The following is a 20,955-nucleotide window of genomic DNA, read 5'->3' as shown; positions in this document are numbered from 1 at the left end:
GTTTCCTTTGTATTTGTAAATGTTGCATGATCAAATTGATGATCAAACTGTTGGTTAAATTCTGAATTTCATTCTTGCTAATTCTAATACAGTTTTCAGTTGAATCTCTTTATCAGAATTTCGCTCCGCAAAACGCTCAGACTAAAAGAGCTACATTAAATTGATATTCTCAAAGCGAGGCACTAGCCTAAAAGTAAAACATGTATTCGCAGAGTTTGTCAGCGAAAAGAATTAATTCATCTAACAACGATAAGTGTGAATTCGCGTCGCGAATACACAAGAAAATCGGAACAAACAATTTTGGCAATTCGCCTAGCAAATCAACTAGCTGATACAGATTACGATTTCTGTACGACATGGATAATGACAACAACAGAACGTATTTCGATGAAGGACAAAAGAAACGCGAAAGTCCTTCTCTTTCTCTCTCTTTTGTTTTCCTTAAAGCATCAACCAGGGGAACAGGATTTGTTTGTTGGTTGTGCTTGAGAGCGTAGAGTAGGCCAAAGACGACAACACACCAGAGACAAAGAAAGTCGATTTGGTTGTTTTCTTTGATTGTAATTTTGTTTGTTTGTTTTTGTAGGAACCAGAAAGCAGACTTGGAGAGGAAGCAATAAGGGAAACATCGGTGTTGGTCAGAAAACGCGCCGAGTGGAGCAGGAGAGACATTATGAGTGCGCTGGGCACACAAGGGATTTTAGAGAGTGCAGAGGGAAATAGATACTAGAGAGCGGGAGGTGAGATCAAGTCGGCTAATCCAAGATACGTTCAATAGGCTGGCAGTGTGACACAAGAATCGCCGTTTGTTCTACCACCCACAAAAGGAACGACAACCAGAGTTAATATAAGTCGCGCGGAGTGCCAAAGAGAGTACTTAAAAAGGCAAAAGATGATTCCCTAAGGGGCGCGGAGCAAAAACGAGCGGAATAGGAGAGCGAAGAGCTCAACTAACGGACAGTAGAACGATGGAGACCTTACTTAGGCAAATTGCGTAGGTGGTAAACAAAGTTATGATGCAGATTATCTGTTTCTCGGAAACTACTTTTGAATGTGATAAAGATAAATTGGACAACCGTTTCACGACATATCAAATGAGCAACTATCATTGAAACGGTTCGAGTGTACGCAGAAGGCAGTGAAGATTCTGCGAAGGATGGTTTCCAACCCAAGCTAACTACGATTAACTGCAAGCTTGCAAATTTAGTGACATCTGTAGAAGAACAAGCTGACTCACAGCAAAACAAGTCAATAACGTCCTTCCTGACAAAACTGGAACGACAATCTGTTTGTCGCGTACAAGCTAATGATTAATGATCTACCAAACTTAATTTTGCTTCAAAGAATTCACAGGTATCTTAAGCGAAAACTAAATCAAAGTTCGTCTGGACGGACTCATTTGTTCAAAAAGAAACCCATAAAGACAATTCGCACTGTGTCAAGATTATAGCTTATCGAGCATCGCCAGTGAAACTTGAAATCGGAACGCAGATAAAACAAATGCGTGTTGCTAATGTCATCCAACCTTCAAAAATCCCTAATTTGCAACGGTAGTCTTTGTCATAAAAAAGACGGCAAAAGTCGGTTTCCTGAAAACTATTGCAAATTAAACAAAGTTGCTAAAAAAGGACTCCTTCCCATCACCAGGCATTCATAAAGTCCTCGAATGCTTGAGGTGAGCAAAATTGTTTCATTCTCGGCATTTGGAATCTATATGAATACTGACAAGTGGCACTCAGTGGAGATGCAGGAACCAAAGATTTTGTCTCTCACGATGCTGGACACTAAATATACAAGCGCTTAAGAATTTTAAAGCTTCGTAGTTATCTTCTTGGATGAACTCCTAATATATCGCAGCAGTCTCGAAGAACAAAATGCTCAGCTAGAGCAGGTCTTCCTCAAGCATAGGGTTGATTAACAAAACACATTATGTGCAAATTAGTTCAAAGTGGTGTTGTCTATTTAGGAAATCGAATTGGGGCCAAAAAAGTGTCAGCCGATGACAAGAAATTGTCGGCGTGAGACAAAATTGAACAAGTTGTGGTAACACATTTCGGAAATCTTTCGAGGCAAAAACTTACAAACTGAATAGCAAGAAGGAAAGAATGCTCCTGGTAAGAAGCAAAAAAATCACAAAATCAACTTAGGAGTTGAGAAAGAAAATCAACAAACAGAAAAACTGAAAAAATGATAGGCTAAGAAAAGAAAAAAAATATTACACTGGAGTCTTCTAAAATTAAATTCACGAACCAAAAAGGCAGTTGGAACCACTTCACACAAAAAAAGACAATATCTACTCGTCAGTAGTTATTGGGGATAAGTCAGAGAAAAAATAAAATTTCAAGATCGGAAGAAGAAACAAAGAAGAAGACCCACGTCAAGCCAATTGTCGTTGTCTTCCTCCGGCGAAAACTAAACAGCAATTAACAAATCGATACACTTTGGTAATTCTTAATCCATACCTCTATTTTTTAAAAGCATTTAGCACTGTTAATCTAATTGTTTATCCCTTTATGTGTATCCCAATCTAAGACTACATTAATGCATGTGGACGTGCTTTCTCTGTGAAGCGAGAGGCGCAACAAACCATGATTCAATCGATCATGCAATTCTTTGATATATTCTTATTACTTTTTTATGCTTCATTGCTAGGTAGTTAAAAGTTCGTGGGTCGTTCTTATTAGTTCGATGCCTTCCTTCCGTGTCCGGACAAAACAGTCCCAGACAAAACAGTCCCAGACAAAACAGTCCCAAATTGCCTTCCTTCAAGTAAAAAATGATCGAGCTTTGTTAACACATTGCGGAAATCTTTCGAGGCGGAGAAAGTTCGAAACTGATTTGTTTGTATGTAAAACCTTGTATCACTGTTCTGATTTCTAACTCAACGTTCGGCCGGTGCTCGTGAAGTTCAATTATTTGACTTCAATTCTTTACCAGAGGAAAAACTTAGACGAGACAAGGATGTTCATGGTAATCCTATTTGATAAAACCAAGTTGAGCTCACGCGAATAAAAAGGATTTGAGTTTTAAATAAAAGTAACGGGTAGGGTTGCTGGATTTGTATGTGGCGGGGGGGGGGGGGGGGTGATTGTTAAAATCGTTGAATTAGATTAACCTTAACAATATTTAGGCTGTAGCGCAGGATTTCAAATCGTAAAAATAAATGACACTGTTTTTTTTTCATTGGAATAAATAAAACTTGCCTGGTTCACATTAAACATGTAAAATTAGTTTTAGATGTGATAATATTCATAATTAAAATTGTTTACAACCGCTTTGATTTCAGCGGTACTAGGGGTGCTCGTGGATGGCGTCCATAGGTGCGTGGGATCTCAAGTTTGTCATAGAGCCAGATGTTGTGAGACCTCTTGTGGTTTTGGAGCTGTTGCTGCTGATTTTGGCAGAAACTGAACCAGTTGACGCGGTGGTCACTTTTGGCCTCGTGTGATGATAATGTCTATAACAAACAGGTCGTCCATTATAAAATTTTTGAAAAAAAAATTAAACATAATTTGATAACCAATTGATTGATGTGCTAAATGTTTATTTACAGTTTTTCAACTAAGAAATCAAATCACCAAAGTTATTACTTCGTTTTCGTTGCATGTTTTCTTCCTAAACTTAAAAAAATGGGCCATGGAGAAAATACCCGCCTTGAACCAAAAGTTTTGATAGGCAGGGTGGTGGTGCAAAACTTATCTACGAATTTTCGTGAACACTAATCCCAACTTTTATTTCTGACGAGCTGAAATGATATGGTCACAATATGGGTAAACAGGACAATTCTTCAACTATTGGTTGCTCGAGCGGGTCGATGTCAGAAGTTAGGGTGGAATGGGGACGAGGAGGGGGGGGGGGGGTGGAGTAAGTAACGATGGAGCGAGGAGGGTCTAAAACGTTCAAACCCTAATTCTTTGCCTCCTCAGCAACTTTAGTGACTTATACATTTAGAGATGAAAAAGCTCCAAAAAATATATTCATTCATTTGATGATCTCCAAACTTCACCTGTTTATTCACCTGTTCATTCACCTGGACAAAAACATCTCGACAAAAATAAATCGATCCGTGAAATACAAAAATATCATGCAGGACTCATCAATTTCCTCCAAAATTCGCTTAAAAGCAAATTAAAATATCTCAATTTCGATTTTGATAGAAAACTTGGCTAAATGGCTTGAAGTATAAGACCGAGCACTCCTACGAAAATAAAGAGTTCTCAAAAACATTTTTCATTATGAAACCAATTTTTATAGTAATATTAATTTATAACAGACATTTCCGTGATATTGATTTTCAGTTGAGAATCTGATGTCATTAAAAATTAAGTGGCCGTTGTTTCTTTCTGTAAAATCGTCACTTTTTATATTGAAATGTTCTCCCTACTATTACCGCCAATTATCTGGCGGTGCAGAAGAAAGTCACCAAAAAATCATGGATAATCAAAGTTATGCTTTTCTTTATATACCCTATAAAATTTTTTGTTGCGATGTCCCTCAATTGACTGTTTTACAGACTTGGACATTTTTGTTTGTTGGGTTATGGACTTTCGCGAGCGGAATAAAAAGCGTTTTTAACTAAGTAAAAGAATTAATTTCTCAAAAATGAGAGAATAACAAAATGATATTTTACAGTGGAATTTAGAGATTTACAGGAGAGATCTGATTATTAGATCAAGATGGTGATTTGAATTTGGGGATGAAAAAGGACTCAAAAATCAGCTGTATATATACCCATTATCAGTGTGAAAAAGTCAAGAGTCAAAACTAATCTTAGCACCGTGATTTATAGTGGGGGTCGCAAAGGTTACCCAATATGGTTTGCTTCTGCAAATCAGTCGCAAAGGGAACCATAAATGGAATGCATTTGCACTTTTTCTGAGATTTCATTCACACTTACGGAGATATCATCATCATATAATACATGCTGGGAAGATTTTACATCAATTAATCTAACTCTAATAATAGTTATCTAGATTCACCAATTTGAACCGAATATTGATTCTAAGCACCATTTCTTGACGATTCATTTATATAATTTCTTTGATCGAAGTCATATTGCTTGTCTTTCTAATCTGGTAAGTCAGACTTTCTTTCTAATTCTCACTAAGTTTAAGAATATAGTTTGATCGATATTCTAACATTGTTCAACCTTAACACAATTTTTTGTTATGCTGGATAATTTTAACTTTTTGATAAACTATCGTCTTCTGATAGTGTTTTATGATTCTCTTTACCTCAAGCTCGTGTCTGTGCACGTTTGTTGATGTACGTTTGGACCAACCTTTCAATTGACAGTATTTAAGTTCTCCCTGCTAGATCTAGGACGATTATCTTGAAAGATCTTCCAAAAATTTTAATCTTCCAAGACTCTGGTTTAGTTTAGTATGATCATGCAAGAGCCTTAAAAGATTTCGCTAAGTTGCTGTTGGTGTTGGTTTTAAGCTATCTTTCATGTGAAAAAAAATTAGGTACTCCCTTAGAGACTTTCACAACAGGCAAAAATTCAGAAAACAAAAAAATTACAATTTAAGTTATTTTTGTGTCCGTGTGAGCTTCGTCAAATTTTTTTTGGTTACGTTGACAAATTTTGTAGTGAAAAGAGTTGTTTCGTTTAAATAATCTCAAAAACTTATCTCTAATATTCTCCAAAAATAGTAACAACTACTTTCATTCCTTACACTATAAGTTTTATAGTGAGATTTATTTGTAACAGATTCATAACGATTTTTCAGTTGAAAACCCGAAGTCAATAAAAGAATTAGGCTGCCTTTGGTTTTTTGTGTAAAGACATCATTATTATATTAAAATGTTCTGCGTACAATTGAGAACAACTATCTGGCAATAAAGAGGATACCATCTTTGAGAGTTTTTGGGTTTTGGAGAAGATTTAAACAATGATTCAGATCAACGTTTTATCAGACAGTTAAAACTCACTCGTTATTTTTATATTTTTATTAAGCTAAAATTGACTGCAGCGAAAAAGCAATCCCTTACTTGTTTTTAGAATTTATATGCATTTCAATAACCTTGAAACTCGAAATATTTACACAAAACATCCAAAAACTGATGAATGGTTTGCTCGCTTTTAGCAAGAAAAACAAAAGAATCTGTTTTGTATTCAACGCATCGTTGTAACTTTATTCCCTCTTCTTCGGGAACATGCTTTATAATGATTAGTCAAATAGGATAATAATTTCATTAAAAAAATTGAGATTTTTTCCTATCGCTCGCACCCAGTAGGTTCAGCACCCCTGTTACGGAGCACATGCCATTTCATAGAATATCAGTAAATCTTTATATAAAAAATGGCAAGTGGGCCTGGGAATGCAAATGGAGGAGGGGGACAACCGGTGAAGATCCCGTAACTGAATAGGCTCAAGTTTTTGCTCAGTATCTTTCCTCAATTATTTTTTATTTTTGCCACACTGAATCATAAGCTTTAAAATTTTAATCTTTTCAATGATTTCTAATTTCTAGACGGCATTTTAAAACTGTTTTTTTTATCCGAATTTGATTGTCTGCTGCACCTTTTGAGTTCTAGTAACGCTAATCTCGTCGTTGAAGTCTGCCTTTGTAGCATATGGAATTTGCGTGAATGTCACTACTTTTTCAGGCATCTTTGTTTAGTCCCCTTAGAAAAAATCTACCGTTTCTCAACTCACATATTATTAATTTTTGGCTTTTTTCTCAATGCAAAAATAACCAGAAAGATACTTTCTCCCTCCTTTCTCCTGCCGATCTAATCGCATGCCCCACCAGCCCTGGTTCCTTCCTCTCCCTTCCTAACCGGTATTCTGTAGGTTATGTTTGTTATTTAGCTGAAGCAAGCTCTTTGATGTTTTTAACTTTGCATCTTTCTTTCCACACGTTGACTTCGGTTTTCCAATATTGCACATTAACTGTAACTAGTTTCTAGTGTATAGTAAGAGTAATTTTTAGTGATACTCAAGTTGAGAAGGTTCTTTAAAAATTTGACCATTTAACATTACAAGATTAACTTTGAGCCCCTCACTCATTTTTTTTTGTTTTTATAGCTAACCTTATTATACCCGTTTCATTACCAGACAAAAAAATTTGAAGGAGCCTTTCAGTTTCAATTTTAGGATTCAGTTAATGCAAAAACCTCTGGTTCATTTCCGGAGTCCTCCAACAATGTTTGATTGTCTTACGACATCTCATTTTAAATCATTTTCTTTCTCCGACCGCTGGTTTACACTGAACAATGAAATGACTTAGTGTCACTATCCTCTTATTTTAATGACCCTGGGCTGCCCTCTCATTGAAATTCTCTCAGATAACTTTGCTCAACAGTTCCATGTCAAGATGCACGTTGATGATCAAACCAATCAAAAAGAACATTAGCCATGATCAGACGTAATCTTCTTTCTCAACTCTAATCTAGATCTCAACCTATAAAAAGACAAGGCTCGGCCAAAGATTGTAAGAATTGACCAAACTGGACCCAAAATAGATATGTAATGGAAAAATTTTTTCTGGTCTTCAATCACCGGGACTATTGCTCGACCCAAATTTTATCACTGAGGAAAGACTTTTGCTGGACCTTAATTAAGCTCGACTGTTTAATTTTGGTCAATACTGACCCCCCTCCTCTAGACTATATGGGTCTAATCATACAAAAGGGTCAGGACTATGAATGTTTGCTCGTTTTGGCGTCTTTCAATATCTTCTATTTATTATAGTCTTTGTATTATAGCATCATAGTTAGCAAGCGTGTTCAATTTACACTTTAAATTTAGTATTTAGATTTATTAAGTAAGTGCAAACGTCATTTTGTTGAGTGAGGTAATTCATGTATGATTACAAAAAATTACTGTAGAATTTTAAAATTTTATTGTTAGAAGGCTCCTAGCAGAGGACTGACTAGCGCCCAAAACTCTATCAATTTCCGAAGGTTTTTTTTAGTGGAGAGTCTATTTGCTAAGAATGATTTCTTCTGTCTTCAGATGCTCTCTGCAGCCGTTCAAAATTTCAGTTGATTAAATGAATTAACAATAAAAAATAACCAGCCAACGTAAAAATAAAACCAGCAATAAATATTTTCCAATGCATTCAAATAATTAAGCCAAAAAGTAGATATATAAATTCAAAAGTTATATACAACGAATAGTGGATGCACACTCGAAAAACAATCAGAAAATCAATTCCCTGCTTCTGAAAAGAATTGTTAGTTTTCGAAAAGTGTTCCTAACTATTTTCAGACTTTTCTCAAGTTTAGTCTAATTTTGTTCGACCGTCTTATAAAAAACTACAAGTCCAATTTTGATTACAAATTGTCTCAAAGTCCAACTAGTCTTGACAAAATTTATCACGCTCAACTTACTTTAAATTTTTCACCTTGATCTACAATCAACTGTTCTGTATTCTCTGTTTTTTCTCTCTGCGTCGCGGTTCTGGTTCTCTGCTTTCAGTAACTTAGATGCAACGCCTTCTGCCACCTAGCATTAGAAATCGTTGCGTGCATGAACAAACTGCGGTCATTACGTCTCTTTGTTCTACTAGATCTCTTTGGGGGAGTTTTTGTGATAGCTATTTTCATTTTTTTTTACTTTCGCTCTTTTAGAACGCTCATTCGAAGACGAACACAATGCCCATTGGTTAAAGAAACAAGTCATGCTGCACTACTCTTCCCTATATCACGAGTTTTTAAAACTCTTTCACGCAAATACCAATCCACCTACTAATTACCAAACGTCAAATGCTTTTCGATCTAAGAGCTCCTCCGTACTCTACTGAAGAAACGAATCACTTAATTTTTGAACCAATTAGAAGTCAAAGACCGAAGAAACTCCCCTGCCATAGACCAAATTCAGCAAAAGTAAAATGATATAATGGAGCACACAGAAGATCAGGGTCGTCATGCTACGACCACCATATGCTAGAAAAATTGATTTTCAAGCCAATGAATAATCTGTGTACGTTGCAAATTAACCCGTTTGTTTCACAATTTTCCCTAATGTCCCCTAAATCTTTCAAGATAAACAGTTTCAATGTACCCCACAATCAGTTTCAATGATAAAAGTCAATTTAATCTTTTTACAAAGACTTTCTAGTTGGGCTAATTGGCGACGTATTTCTCATAAGGCCAAATGTCAATTACATACCTCTATCAAAACTAAAACATCTAAAGTGGTTCTTTGAATATTCCTAAGAGTGCTTAAAATGCCTTCCGTATAAGTTTCTAACAGTAGTTTCAATTTCTCTTGTGACCCTAATTTCGACATGAAATTGCACTTGAAATCTCGCTCGTCAGTTTCAGAACGGGCTGTGTAACTTAGAAACTCACTATCTCTCAACTATCTTTTAAAGTACCATGGAGGAGTTCATTTGTGCAATCAGGGTAATCCAAAAATTATGTCAACATATTGACTGGACAATGAATTAGCCTATGATTTCCATCTTTTACTCTATAACATTTAATTTCCCATTTGCTCATACAACTTCGGAAAAATTTACGTTGCTTTAGTGTTCTTAGTATTTCCTTATGTTCTTTCCCAAATCTCGCTATAGCGAGCAATACATGGTGCAGACATAGGTCAAAATCTGTCCTCATTTAACTGTGTTGTCCAATCTAAGTTGTATTTGCTATTTGAAAAATACAATTTGCCGACATAACCTTTCAAACTTAATAACTTCCGTATTCTCCAGTTTTCCAGGAAAAACTTTCTATGAAACCATGCTGGGTTTTGAAACCTACTATCACAAGGACATGCTGCTTCGGCCTCAAATATCGATTTTTGTTAACTTTCAATGAATAGTTTGCCAGTTTTATGAGTTAGGCGTTTTCCCAGTTTTCCTGGAATAGTGGCCAGGGAAAGATGATTTGCGCACGTTTGATGTTGGATTTGTAATTAAAATTTTTGGTATTGTATTTACTGTGATTTCTGGTAAATATAAACGATAATTAGTATGACTTCCTCCTACCTCAACCCAACTCAGTTTGGGCGCTAAAAGTTCGGTTTCAAACTTCCATATTGTAGAATACCCCTTGATTATGTCCTATTGAAATCATCATTTCTATCGGCTCCCAAATTTTATGCCGCTAGAACTAGAAATGAGTGCTACTGAACGAATTCGGTTAATAACGTATCTTTGAAAAAATTTCTAAGTTCTCAGTCAATTTTTACAAACCCAATACTAGCTCTCATTTGTTTTTCTTTGGTAACAATCTCAAAACCACACTTTTAAAACAGCTCATTTTTGATTCACGTTTGTATATACCAAATTTATTCTTTTCTGTTTTATCTAATCATTGTTTTCTTTCTCTATTCCCTTGGTTTCTTTTCTTATAACCATGTATCAAACTGAATATGATCATATTTCCGCTTATCACCCTGATAAGACAATCCTTAGTACATGTATCGACAATTTCTGCCCAGAATGCGTTCATTTGTAACTCGAAACGCTATCCTTTTTCTGATGGAGTCCTTCAAAAAACTGAAAAAATGTTATTTCGGCCTCGGCGGCATGGGAAACTTTAAAACATATTCACGATGTAATTCTTAACCATCAAGTAGCGGGAAAAGCATTACAAAGTTTCTCCACTGAACGATACGACATTTAGAAGTTGCAGGATATATGCCGCTCTCTCACTTCCTTCGTTCTGTACTGTATGCGCCTATCGACGTTTTGTTATTATTAAGGGTAAGCGAATGATATAAATAAGTGAGAAGCAGCGGATAGAAGTTTGTCGGGCATTGGGTTTGGAGCCTAGAAAAAAGCTTCTTCCTGTTAATGTTAGAGATGTTCATTCAAAAGATATACCGAAGGAACTAATCGACGTGAAAGACTGCGCGACTAACGGCTATAAATTGTTTCCTTGCCTGCATTATCGATATGTTTGCTCTGGCTAAGATCATGGGAGGGCATATTATTGAGTGCGATGCAGAAAATGGTGTTTGGGTTTTTACGATGGCAATAACCTGGGGTGCGAAGATGGCGTAATGTATACTTGGCTCCAAACGCGCCAGGATAAGGAGGCTCTTTCTATGCTTGTCTATGGTGCCTTGAATAAACTCAAGGAACCAGAACCCGAGAGTTGTTGCTACTGAGGCTGCCCGGATTTCGTGACCGTAAGTGTAATTAGCATTGCTGTTACTTAGGCTTTCTGTCGCTTCTGAACAAAAGGGTCGCCCTTTTGTCTATTAGCTTTGAAGAGATCTTGTCGATTAATCGAATTTGCTTTTTTTCGCTGTTCATTAGCGTTTGATTAGTTTTATTGATAAAGTATAATTACTTCTAGCTTCTGTTGCTTTAAAACGCATCTTAATTAACAAGAAAACTCTTCGTATCAAGTGCTTTCATGTCTCTATCCATATCTTTGTTTTAATTGGTCATTTGTGTGATTTACAAAAATATGTATTCTACAATTATATTATCATTCTGATCATAAGCTGATAGCACCATTTGGATCAAAAGCTGTACTGATCAAATTCGACGGCCGTTTTGATTGGTTTGATCATTTTGATTATTTCGAATGGTACTGTAAATTTTTTAGTAATACAAGACCCACCTCGTTCAAGTACCTCACTAATCATTCATGAAAAACCTGCACTGACTTAATAAATCTAAGTACAGAATAAAAACTGTAAATTCATTAGAAGTTGTTAACTATAAGGCTGTAACACTTGAAAGTCATAAGTCCTGGAAACATAATTTGAAGCATAATTTGGGAAAATAGTCATATTTCCAACTAAAGTTTTGTCCTTGGTCACAGTGATTTTACTAACTATGACGCGTCAGCTGTCTAATTACCTGCTGGAAATTTGACAGCTATATCTACTGTTATTATGATCGGTTTGTTTGATTTGGGTCTGACTGATTTCGGTTCGATTGATTTGATCGATTGGATTGATCAGCTGAAAACAAAAATCAGAAACAATACATGTCATGGACACAAGTTTCATTGCCGATTTGTAGAACTGAACCAGAAAAGTCCTTTTCTGACATAAATAACAGACCTAGGGGCGACCTAAAATCAGGAAAAATGTAGAAAAACTCGAAAAAACAGCAAAAACGGGAGTCAAATAGCCGCACGTGAACAAAAAGCAATGTTTAACTCAAACATCGGGAAAGTTGCAGTAGGCACAAAGAATTCTCCAAATTTGTAGAAAAATTGAAAAACTGCAAGAATTCGATAACAAATAAGTTCTCAACCTTATGACATATTTTTTAACAAAAAAAACAAATTGTTTTATACCAAAAGTTTGTAACTACTTGATTTTGAAAATTTTCAACTAACAAAAGGCGTCTCTTGAAGTTCTAATAGGAGTAGGCGTCTGAAAATTGCAAAAATAGACAAAAACTCCTATAAATAGCTGAAAAACATCAAAATCAGCATGAAGCATATTTTAATCCCAAAAAAAACATATCCGGAAGAATTCCAAAAGCAACTCGAAAACGTCACCAATAGCTTTTCAAATAACTACTATCTATTGGCCGAACGCATGATGCAGAGGAATTTTAAAATCTTAAGTCAAACAGCAACAAAATATAAATATAAAATAACCTAAATAAATATGAAAATTCATTTACTTTTTAACATATTACAAGTACACATACAAAAGAAAAGCACTCTCGTCTCCTCGAACTTAATCACGGAAACAACTGTCTCAAACGTCCATTAACTCCCTAAACTTCCGGTTTTTTGCTCTCTGACTTATGAAAAAAAAGCAGGAAATCAACGCTAGTCGTGAAAAGACAGCGCCACAATACAATTCAATTTTTTAAGTTTTAATACCGAGATGAGACTAATAATAGCCTCACTATCGCATCGAAACTGGTAAAGATGCAGATTAAGTAAAAAATTTTAGCATAGATATTTAAAATTTGTAGTAAAAATTTGTTCAACGATACCTGGATCTCTGTGGGATGTAGTTGAGTTGGGGCATTGTGATTGAGCCGACTGTTGGCCCTGATGAGTTATTGATTACTGAGCTGGCTTGCCCAGGTGATGTGTTTGGATTTGTTGATGATATTCGAGCAGTGATTGGAGCGTTGTTCGATGATGATGCAGTCGATGACGTGCTGAGGTAGCTCCTAAGATGACAATTCGTTTCATGTCATCATACTTTTTCGGGGCGTATTTTTCAATTAATAATCTATTTTCTTGGCCATGTAACCTTTTGCAGCCCAACGCAAATGTTAATCCGTCCATATAATCTCCTGATAAACTTATGGAAAGAGATGCCAAGATCCGTAGTTTGTTCACATACGCTTAGAAAAGCAAAATTTTTGCCAATTTTTAACCTAATTGTTCTCCTTTCTTGAAAGCCGTAAGCATTAGTGTTACCTGTTTGAATAAGTTGGGCTAATGGAGCGAGCGGGCGAATTACTCCCACCACTGGCAAACCCCAGTCCGTTTGCTGGTCCCAAATTAGCACTGCCACCCGACGCGAAATTGGGCGAAAAACTGGGCAAACTTCGATTGATACGGTTCTTCTTGTCTGGTAGCCCGGTTCTGCCTCGATTGCTGAGATGCTGGTACCCATGGTAACGGAAGTTTGAATCGCCTGGGACAGAACTTCCCGGGTTCTGGGGGGACGCTCGGGTTTCGTCTAATTCGAATAACGAGGAGTCGCCGTCCTCGAAGTGGAACGAGTTGGAACTGTTCTCAGGGGTCGGGAGGGAGTTTGGTCCTCGTCTGTTTTGGTAGATGGCTTTGATTGCATCATTGGGGTCCAAACTGTAGATGTTGATCAATTTGTCTACCAAAACGCACCTGAGCAAAAAAAAGTAGAGTCACGATGACTGTCTCGTAGAAAGCAGTTAGTAAAAATATTATCTATGGCTACAGTTTTGACGCATGATTATCATAATTGAAACAAAGGCAAAGCCGAAAAACTATTAGAAAATTGTCATGGTGTTTTTTTTTGGAAGAGTCCTGTCACAGAATTCCAAAAAATGTAATTCGTAAATTTCTCAGAAAGAGCACATTGATAAGCCGTTAATTGGAAACAAAGATCTTCGCAATGTCGCCAATTTTGCATATCGTTGATTTCCAGCTGATGCCAGAATATATCCAAAACCATTTTAAACATCTGCTGACAAAAATTGACTACAAACATTTTTTTTATTTACCACAGATTAAAGAAAAATCTGACAAGCAAACTATTATCAATGCAACAAGCTGCTCTGCGAATCTTCATTTTTGGTAGCAGCAAGATCATCGAAATAAAAAGAAATTTGTTATTAAAATGGACAAAAATGAAAGATTTTAAACAGCAACATGAAACTATATAAAGACAAGAAGGCTCGCTGATGTGCGATGGCACATATGTCACTAAAGAAGTGACATAAATGAATTCAACTCTAAGGCAGTTTCTCAAGACAAAAAAGTGTTCGTCAATTGAGTAACTAATTTAACGAAAAATTGAGTTCAAAAGTGAATCAAGAAGTAAAAAAAATGGAAAATGACTTCTGCACTACAAAATTAGAAATCTATTCTCAGAATAGAAAATCAGATCACATTAAGATTGAGTTTGACCAAGCTATGGTCAGTCGGGATTGAATTAATTCATATTTGCCCTAAGAAGCCATTTTAAGATTGCTTTAGCAAATTGGTTATCAAACATATGCTGAAATGAAAAAGAGAAAATGCCCTGAACAAAACTCCAATTTTTGAAAAATTCTGGTGCCAATCGAACACAAACTCACAGTAATCTCCATTTTTTTTAAATCTTGGAGCTCAATCACTAAGGAGTTTATATGAAGACTTTAGGACATCCTTTTAATGAGACGAATAATATTGAAGTTCAAAATTTTTCTCAAAATGTAACATTTTGAAACAAAAACTTATATCTTTCGTTGTAGATTGAACGCATTCAGGCGTTTCGTTTGATAAATCCAAATGTAAAGAACCTTTTTTAACAAAAGGAGACAATATTATAAAAGCCATACAGACAAAACCAGACAAAACAAATAGACGAAATTAATTGGCGTCAATATTAAATCAATGTCACCAACTGAACGAGAATTTAATCTTGAAATTTGCGCATTATTGACCCATGGTGTTTAAATAAACGAGATTGAAGGGCAGGAGATCAAAAATAACAACAAAATATCTTAGAACGCAAAATTCACGTATTTTTTTGAAAATTCTCAACTTATGTTTTTGAAAGTGTCCGACAAAAAAATGTTAAATGATGATTCCATTCATAAGCTTCTCTTATGTCAATACTGCAACCACTGAGATATATTATTGTTGAGGCTGCAATAGCTTTAACTTTATAATAGAGACATAAAGAAGCTTTAATGGACTTCGTTACAACATAAGAGAGCCCTCTCGTTTCTGGGACTCAGTAAAAACACAATATAAGCAAAAATGGATAAATTTCAAAAAGTTTTAAGAAAACACGTTGTTTCAAATTCAACCAAATCTGTAGTTGGTCACAGATCAAATCAGGCAATACCGTTCAACACCATTCAGATAAAAAAAGAAAATTGTTAGACGCATTAGTTTTGTAATTTTGTAACGTAAACTTAAACTTAGATTCCCAAAGAAGGAGATATGTGCATGCAAAAATTAGTTAATAACAGTGAGATCAGTTTTCTTCATTTCAATAGACAATAGAATGAAATATAGAACAATTGGAACGGCAGAGAAATTAAATCAAAACTAATGCAATTTCACATTTTTTATCAGGTAATCACCTGATTTTACCAAAAAACAAAGAATGAGATCCAGAGAAATTGCAACATTTCAATCAGGTTCAAAAACTAATAAAAAAATTGATGTTTTTTCGGAAAGGTGCAGAAAAAAATTATCGTTTTTTAATTGACGTCACTTGGACAGGATGTGATAATATTGAGAAGTAACTTAATCTGATAATCAATGAACTTATTAGCCATCAGGTTGATGAACAAAGTCTTTGTTTTTACTTCGTATCGTTTGTGTTATGTATTTCCTTGAGTGTGTGTACCCATATATATATATATATATATATATATATATATATATATATGTATATATATATATATATATATATATATATATATATATATATATATATATATATATATCATATATTTATATAATATGTGTCTGTGTGTGTGCGTCGGTGTCTGTTTAAGTGTGTTTGTGTGCGTGAGTGTTTATGTGTGTGTGTGTGTGTGTGTGTGTGTGTGTGTGTGTGTGTGCTTACGTTTGCACGAGCTGCCTGGCTTCCATTCTGATCATGAAGTCCGTGATGTAGATCATGTGTTTGTTCACACCACTAGAGATGGCCGGACTCAGGTGCGGGTATTTCTACATAAAACAACAGAGTTATTAATGCATAAACAACCCGTTTCTATCAAGAAGATCCCTTTTCGGATAACATTGATGCTCTTCGCAATACCCTGATTGGATTGCATTTCGAAAATAAAAACACTTTGTGGTTGTTCTATTTCATTGAGTGTTTATGTTTGGTGACTAATATTTATTTTTTTTGCTGAACTAGAAGATCGTTAAAAATCGCCAACTTGGTCATTGAGCTTGAACATGCCACTCAGGCTTATATCTGAGGCTAATTTTTTTGCAAGATTTTTTTTGGAAAGACTAATTATGTTTAAAGAAAATAGCGTGACAGGTTTGACTACTTTTGTCTTAAAATTTTAATCGATTCGATTTTAGTTTTTATTCGCATTAAAACGGTCACGGTTATTCCTCAAGGTAACCAAATAAATTATCAACTCATCAAAGCAATGGGACACTCACCAATGTGTACACGAAATTTAAGCTGAATTTTCAGAGTGGCTTTAGCAGCCTCATGAACCTTATAGTTTCAACATTTGACACTGTGCGTAGGAAAACTGACACAACGAGCCATTTCAAAAAATCAACCTTAATGTTTAAGCGATGCAAAAATTTGACATTTTGAAATTGACACTTAAACTAATATTTAAAAGAAAGCGGGTCCATGCTATTATCTGACAAATTACAAAACTGTTTTTGCAACACATAACATCAAGTTTATGCAAAAAAAATACAAACAACACCTGGCTGGAAAATAAACATCATTTAATATATTTTTTGTGAACGAAACAAAGAAGATCGGCACTGTGCGACCGCACATAATGTTCCTACCCCACATTTTTGACTTTGTTGTCCTCAAACAAGGAAGGGATGGAACCCTTCAAAAATTCCTGACTTCTTCGAAAATATTTGGTGTTTCCATTTAAGTTAAGCTTTAAAGTCAAACCACTAAAGAAATCAAATGACTCCTCACAAGAGCTACAATGACACCTGACATCAAGGAGATTAAAACACCAGAAAAACAACAAAACCAAATAGAAACAAGCATTAAATACGACCAATACTCAACGTCAACCTATTTTTTCAAAAAACGTAAAAAACGTCAAAATAGCTATAGATAAATTATAAACCGAATACATTGACTTCAATTCTAGCAGAAAAGATATGGGGCCTATCTTTATTGAAAATAATTAACAAGTAGGAAAAAAGGGGCCATGCTAAAAAATACTTTCATAACTTTTTCAAAAAAAAAATTAATTTGAAAGTCATGAAAACCTGAAAACCATTAGTTATCAAATGAAATCGCCAAATGGCTTCCTTATACCTTCATAGGACGACAACGAATACTCGCAAAAACCAACAAGTGAATTCAATTTCGCGACGAAAAAGAGCTTGAACGCTTTAAAATCATCATCTAAAATCATCATCACTCAGGTTTTTCAATAGCGCCATCTTTCAACGTCATTAATATATTGTATTGTCATTATTGAGATAATCGATCGAGACCGCAATGACGGACATCCCAAAACCATAAAATAATCGAAAAAACAAAATAAGTTATGAAAACTCGTAGTATCAAAGCCAAAAATAATAATTTAAAAGACTAACCAGCAATGAAAACCAAACTCTAACTCACTCGAGAGACACTGCGGCGTCTCTCTTTGCCGCAACTACGCTAAAAGGTGACAGAAATAAGACCAAACGACCGAAGCTAAAAAAGTTTAAAGTCATAGCTCCTAAAAACAATAAGAACTTGACCAAAAAATGTAAATAGAACTTTTACTGCTCAGGAAGTCAAGTGGACCTGTCAGTATTGAATTTAAGTCAAAGAACAAGAAAATAACAACCAATGCAGGTAGAAATCAAAATTTCAAAACAATTCTATTGAAACAAATTTTCGAAGACAACAAAACCTAACACCTCTTGCTGAAATTGTAATATATGTTCATTAATCGTCAAAAACTCCCTAGACAATGAAGTAGACTTTTGATTGGTTAGACTCTGCGAGAAGGCTACAATAGTAACAAAAATGCTGGTAAAAGTCAAGAATTCTTTTAATCATTGCAAAAAACTTTTGTCGGAGCCTAAAAAAGAAAGAATTTTACTCAGAAAACACCTTATTCATTTAATTGAACGTGAATGGGGACTCACATTAATTGAAATTCAGATGGGAACCAGACTTATCTTTAATTGGGATAAAAAAATGCAAAGAGAGATTCACAAAGGAAAGAACCAAATTGAAATCCGATTCTTTTTTCATTGCAAAAATCGACGATGAGACCGAAACCCCTATCTCTGCGCGGCCTGTAAACAATCATGTTCCAGATAATTGCGTAATAGAAATTACTGAAAGTGAACCTTTAACATTTAAAAAATAAAGGACGCTTTTTCATAAATCTAGAATTGAATTAGCGAAATGGCGCCCAATTGTTAGCTCCATGACACCCTCTTCGTAGCCGAAGGTAAAAATAGCCCCCATCTGTGCCAGCCAAGAATGTGACAAAAATTTTTGTGTCTATATTACCAGCCAATTCGGACAAAGTGATCTAAAGAATCCTATTTGGTGCTATTTCTTTTGGAAGAAAAAACGGTAAAGATGCTGAATTTTTTAATAGTTATCCCAAATTTTGGTCAAAAGAGTTGGTTCGAACAATTCAACAGTCTAAAATTTTAAGAATAAATAAAACTCTCTGCAACAATTTTATCTAATTTTGAAGTGAAGCAAAACTGATCAAAAAGTCAGCAACCATATAAAAAATGTGAAAAAAAAACAAAGTAAGTGAGGCTTAAGTTCAAAAAAAATTTAAACATCCGTAAATTCTCGGAAAAAGCGAATGCCAGAAAAATTGCTGTGGTTTTGATAGTCTACGCTTCACATACCTTAAAAGGATACCACTCACAACTCGGTACGATGAATTTATCAATCGGCTGAAAATGACTGAACAAAAAAACCCAGTTGAGCAAATAGTTCCTCCGCCACTGAAGAGGGTAGAAACAGATATATAGGGATGCATATGAAAACTGTGAAATCAAATTTCAAATGAACAATTGAAACTTTGGCTACTGAACCAGTGTCTTCAGAAAAAAAGCATCCACCAATGGTGTTTGAGCGAACATTACATTGCAAAAGCTACATTTTGAAGAACAATTTTATTCAAATACGTCACTGTTTTCTAATATAATCAAGGAACAACGTATCAATTAGACAGATATGAAAGAAAGGCTAATTTACGCCATGAAAAAGCCCCCTCATTACTTAGATTAAAGAGAAAAATAGCAAATCGGTTCTTATCGATCAGATGGATCATGAGAAAACTTAATTCCTGTGTTCTCTTAAGTTATAAACAGATAAAATTGGGTGATGTAATTTAGGCTAATTGGATTTTTTTGTCATGAGAATGAAGGTTCAAAGTATACGCAAACTCCTCAAAAAAACAATTTAGGCAAATATGTACCGTTTGCAAGAGATACACTATGGTACCAGAAAGCTACTTACAGCACAATTTGTGCGCTTTAAGCGTTACTTTGGCTCAAATCGTTTGATTCGAGCTGAAGCGTGAAGAAAACCGTGAAACATTGAAGTCATAAACACGTTTTATTCTCATTTTCCCCGCTTACGCAGAAAAGAAAGTTATGTTAGTTTGTTTATTGACTGTTTGCCACGCTTCTGCGGTTTTGATGTTCAGAGAACAAGAGCAACTCAGCTTAAAATCATGATGAACAGACACTGTTTGTTAGATGATCAAACAACCCAAAGGGCCTATTCACTTGAAATCTTTGAAAAATTACCAAAGCAAATTGCATTTTGAAGACCTTTTTTAACAAGATTTTGCATGTGTGCACAAAGCAAATTTCGTCATCAATTTTTTCAAAGACTGGCAACGGTAGGTACTGGAATGGTGGTCAAATTGTCCCAATCTGAATCTAATTGAAAGTTTATGGGCAATTGTGAAGCAAGAAATACGAAAATAGAGAGTTTTTTTTTACGAAAAATCGAACAAAATGGTCAAAATATGACTCAGATGTCGTTATAAATGTGTCTGAAAACTTCATAAACTGTCAACAAGATATTATAAAAAATTAAAAGCGTAACTACCAGTTACTAGAGAACTGATTTGAACTCAAAATGTATTATTTGATGTTGTGTCCTTTTTTGAAAATTCTCGAAGTGTGCGTAGCTTTTTGGTATCATAGTGTAGAACGAAATGAAAAAATGATACCAGGTTTTAGAGTTAGTTTACATATTTCAACAGAGCATCATAAAATTTTCATTGTGAAAACTTCTACTTATTCTCAGATTAAACTAAATTTCTATTCATCCTGAAAATATTTGGAGGAGGAGATTAAAGAATGTTTTCTCTCTATTTGTGCGAAGTAATGAACCATTTCTATTCTTTTCGGAGATTTTTTTCAGTTCGTCTCTGGTTTCTTTGTCTATTGTTTGTTAATATCATTTTTCTCTCTCCGTTAATCTCACCTATTATTTTGATATGAGTATATAGAGTTTTGTTCAATAGTCGTCTTTGAATTTCTGTTAATTTAGCACTCGGTTTCTTAGAAGAGCAATACTAAGAAAGTTCTAATGGTGAAGTCAACTGTAACTCAACAGTTACATAATTTACCCCCACAAACGACTTAAACCCCTTTCCACCACAATCTGCTGCCCCCGCTCTTACATCAAACGGTTAACATTTCCGGGGAAA

The 20,955-nt window shown here is 35.1% G+C and overlaps 1 protein-coding gene across 3 annotated transcripts in view; it reads right to left on the bottom strand.

The window, feature by feature from the left end:
- Positions 1-3,089: 3,089 nt before the first annotated feature.
- Positions 3,090-20,955, bottom strand: part of LOC142341768 (uncharacterized) — a 52,798-nt gene continuing 34,932 nt past the window's right edge. Inside the window, exons 10-14 of one of the 3 annotated variants that reach the window (XM_075392987.1) lie at positions 16,161-16,264; positions 13,310-13,738; positions 12,874-13,056; positions 4,019-4,030; positions 3,369-3,457 (exon numbers count right to left, since the gene is read on the bottom strand). In XM_075392987.1, coding sequence (XP_075249102.1) covers positions 4,027-4,030; positions 12,874-13,056; positions 13,310-13,738; positions 16,161-16,264 — 720 coding nt within the window. In that variant the 3' untranslated portion in view covers positions 3,369-3,457; positions 4,019-4,026. Of the gene's footprint in view, positions 3,458-4,006; positions 4,031-12,873; positions 13,057-13,309; positions 13,739-16,160; positions 16,265-20,955 lie in introns of all 3 variants that reach the window. The other 2 variants (XM_075392988.1, XM_075392986.1) reach the window with 2 other exon arrangements.

The sequence above is a fragment of the Convolutriloba macropyga genome, chromosome 6 (genome assembly GCF_964194025.1).
Source record: "Convolutriloba macropyga chromosome 6, txConMacr16.3, whole genome shotgun sequence".
In the NCBI taxonomy this organism is placed as follows: Eukaryota; Metazoa; Xenacoelomorpha; order Acoela; family Convolutidae; genus Convolutriloba; species Convolutriloba macropyga.
Note: the sequence above shows the minus strand (reverse complement) of the source record. Positions and strands in the feature narration are given on the sequence as shown.